The sequence below is a fragment of the Glycine max genome, chromosome 20 (assembly GCF_000004515.6).
Source record: "Glycine max cultivar Williams 82 chromosome 20, Glycine_max_v4.0, whole genome shotgun sequence".
In the NCBI taxonomy this organism is placed as follows: domain Eukaryota; kingdom Viridiplantae; phylum Streptophyta; class Magnoliopsida; order Fabales; family Fabaceae; genus Glycine; species Glycine max.
The window spans coordinates 20,122,284-20,124,755 of record NC_038256.2 but is presented as its reverse complement, the minus strand read 5'-3'; the positions used below and the strand labels follow the sequence as shown (position 1 = coordinate 20,124,755).

Genomic DNA, 2,472 nt, shown 5'->3' with positions numbered 1-2,472 from the left:
CAGCACCAATTTTTTTGCTTCGGTAAAAAAATCATATCTCATACTCAAGATGTTATATTGTAAATCTCAACGGTCAGAATATGGAGAATGGTCTTAGGAACCTCCAGAAAATGTTTGAAAATGATCCAACGGTTAATGAATCTGGGAGCGTGATTTTACTGAAATAGGTTTAGGGAAAAATTTGAAATCTCATAATTTCAACTTAGCTCAACGAAACTCCACATAACTCAACATCCACATCAAGAAATTCACACATGACTAATTCAAACCATACCTCGACTCAGTTAAGTCAACCATATAGTCAAATAAAACAATAAATACAATTAAACATCGATTTATAATTAGTAATATTTTAGGGTGTTAAACAAAACAGCAGCCAAAGTCCTGCAATCAAGATTCTTTTGACCATCAATTTTCAAAGATGCTCATGAACATGCCACTCAATGTGATCAATGTCAAAGAATGGAAGGAATTTCTAGAAGAAATGAAATACCCTTGCAGAACATTATGGAGGTGGAAGCCTTTGACTGCTGGGGAATTGACTTTGTAGGTCCCCCTCCCTCCATCTTTTGGCAATGAATATATCCTTGTGGCTGTGGATTATGTCTCCAAGTGGGTTGAAGCAGTGGCTGCCCCAAAGAACGATGCTGAAACTATAGTGAAGTTCTTGAAGAAGAATATTTTTGCTTGCTTTGGGGTGTCGAGGGTCCTAATCAGTGATCGGGGCTCTCATTTTTGCAACAACCAACTTCAGAAGATGCTGAGCCATTACAATGTCACACACAAAGTAGTCTCATCGTATCACCCACAAACAAATGGTCAAGCTAAAGTTTCTAACAGGGAGCCAAAGAAGATTTTGGAGAAAACTGTAGCCTCCACTAAAAAGGATTGGTCAAGCAAGTTGGATGATGCATTATGGGCTTATAGAACTGCCTTCAAGACCCTTGTAGGTCTGTCTCCTTTCAAATGGTTTATGGCAAAGCTTGCCACTTACCAGTAGAAATGGAGCATAAAGCATAATGGGCTTTGAAGTTTTTAAATTTTGATGAGGCTCTATCAGGGGAGAAAAGGAAGCTGCAACTCTTGGAGTTGGAAGAAATGAGACTAAATGCATGAGTCCTTCAAATTGTACAAAGAAAAAGTGAAGGCTTATCATGACAAGAAGCTGCTAAAGAAATACTTCCGATCGGGTCAACAAGTTCTATTATTCAACTCAAGATTAAAGCTGTTTCTAGGCAAGTTAAAATCTAAATGGTCTAGACCATTCACCATCAAGGAGGTCAAGCCTTATGGAGCAGTGGAATTATTTGACCCTCAATCAGAAACTTCAGATAGAAGCTGGACAGTAAATGGCCAGAGATTGAAGCTATGCCATGGTGGGAACATTGAGAGATTGACCACCATTCTGCAATTACAAGACCTCTAGAGGTAACATACGTCAAGCTAGTGACATTAAAGAAGCGCTTACTGGGAGGCAACCCAACTTTTTCTTAATTTTCTCAGTCATTTTTCTGTTAATCAATGCATGTAGTTTAGATTTTGACTCATTTGAGATTGCTAGAGTAAAGTGTTAAGCATATGCTTTGTATGATAAAGGGGTTGGCCAAAAGCTTCTCTAAAGCATGGGATGAGAAAAGAACTTAGAAAATTTTTAGTCATCCAACTAGCTAAGCGTGCCCCATGCGCTAAGCGAGACATACCCTATGCGCTTAGTGAGTAGCATCTCTTGCTAAGCGCGCCAACCCCCATCCATTGGCTATTGGGGTCTCGCTAAGCGAGATAGTCACGCTAAGCCCGAAAACTTCTCAGGTTGTGCATTTAATGGAATAGGGCTAAGTGAGTCATCTCGCTGAGCGTGACATAGTCTCTCGTTGAGCGCAAAAGGATCTCTGCTTGGACTTTCATGGTAATTGGGCTAAGCAGGCCATCCCACTAAGCCCAAAACCCTCTCTAGAATGACAATAGTGCTAAGCGAGACCATCTCGTTAAGCGCAACCCCACTACTGCATCAAGAGGCATTTAATCCGCTAAGCGAGCCATCTCCCGCTAAGCAGAAGTTGCAGACCAATCAAAGTTGCATAACTCGCTAAGTGTGCCTTCTGCTCGCTAAGCCCAAAAACTCTCGGGTTTCCTAATTTTCGAATTGGGCTAAGCGAGTCAGTCCCACTAAGCACATGAGTTTAAATTCTGAAAATTCAAACGTCACTGAGCGCTTGCTTAGCAAGTCACTCGCGCTTAGCGAGCAAATCGAAACTGCCAAAAATAAAACATAACTACCTTAGGCAGTTACACTTCACCAAAATTATAACTTCCCTCATTCATCATTTGCAATCATCTGCTCACTTTGCACCATACTCATATTTTACCTCTGCTTATTGCCTCAAACTTCCACTGAAATCTCTACAATCCAAGTAAGTTTCTTTACTCTATTGTCAATTTAAATTTTTGAACCCTAGGGTAGAAGACTTATAA

At 40.3% G+C, this 2,472-nt stretch overlaps 1 protein-coding gene across 1 annotated transcript; it reads left to right on the top strand.

The window, feature by feature from the left end:
* Positions 1 to 1,108: 1,108 nt before the first annotated feature.
* Positions 1,109 to 1,426, top strand: LOC102666206 (uncharacterized). The gene has a single exon (XM_006606631.1). It carries the CDS (start codon positions 1,109 to 1,111, stop codon positions 1,424 to 1,426), a length of 318 nt encoding a protein of 105 aa, XP_006606694.1.
* The last annotated feature ends 1,046 nt before the right edge of the window (positions 1,427 to 2,472 follow it).

Coding starts and splice junctions, on each gene's coding strand:
- LOC102666206 (XM_006606631.1), top strand. CDS start 1,109: ATGCATGAGTCCTTCAAATTGTACAAAGAAAAAGTGAAGGCTTATCAT.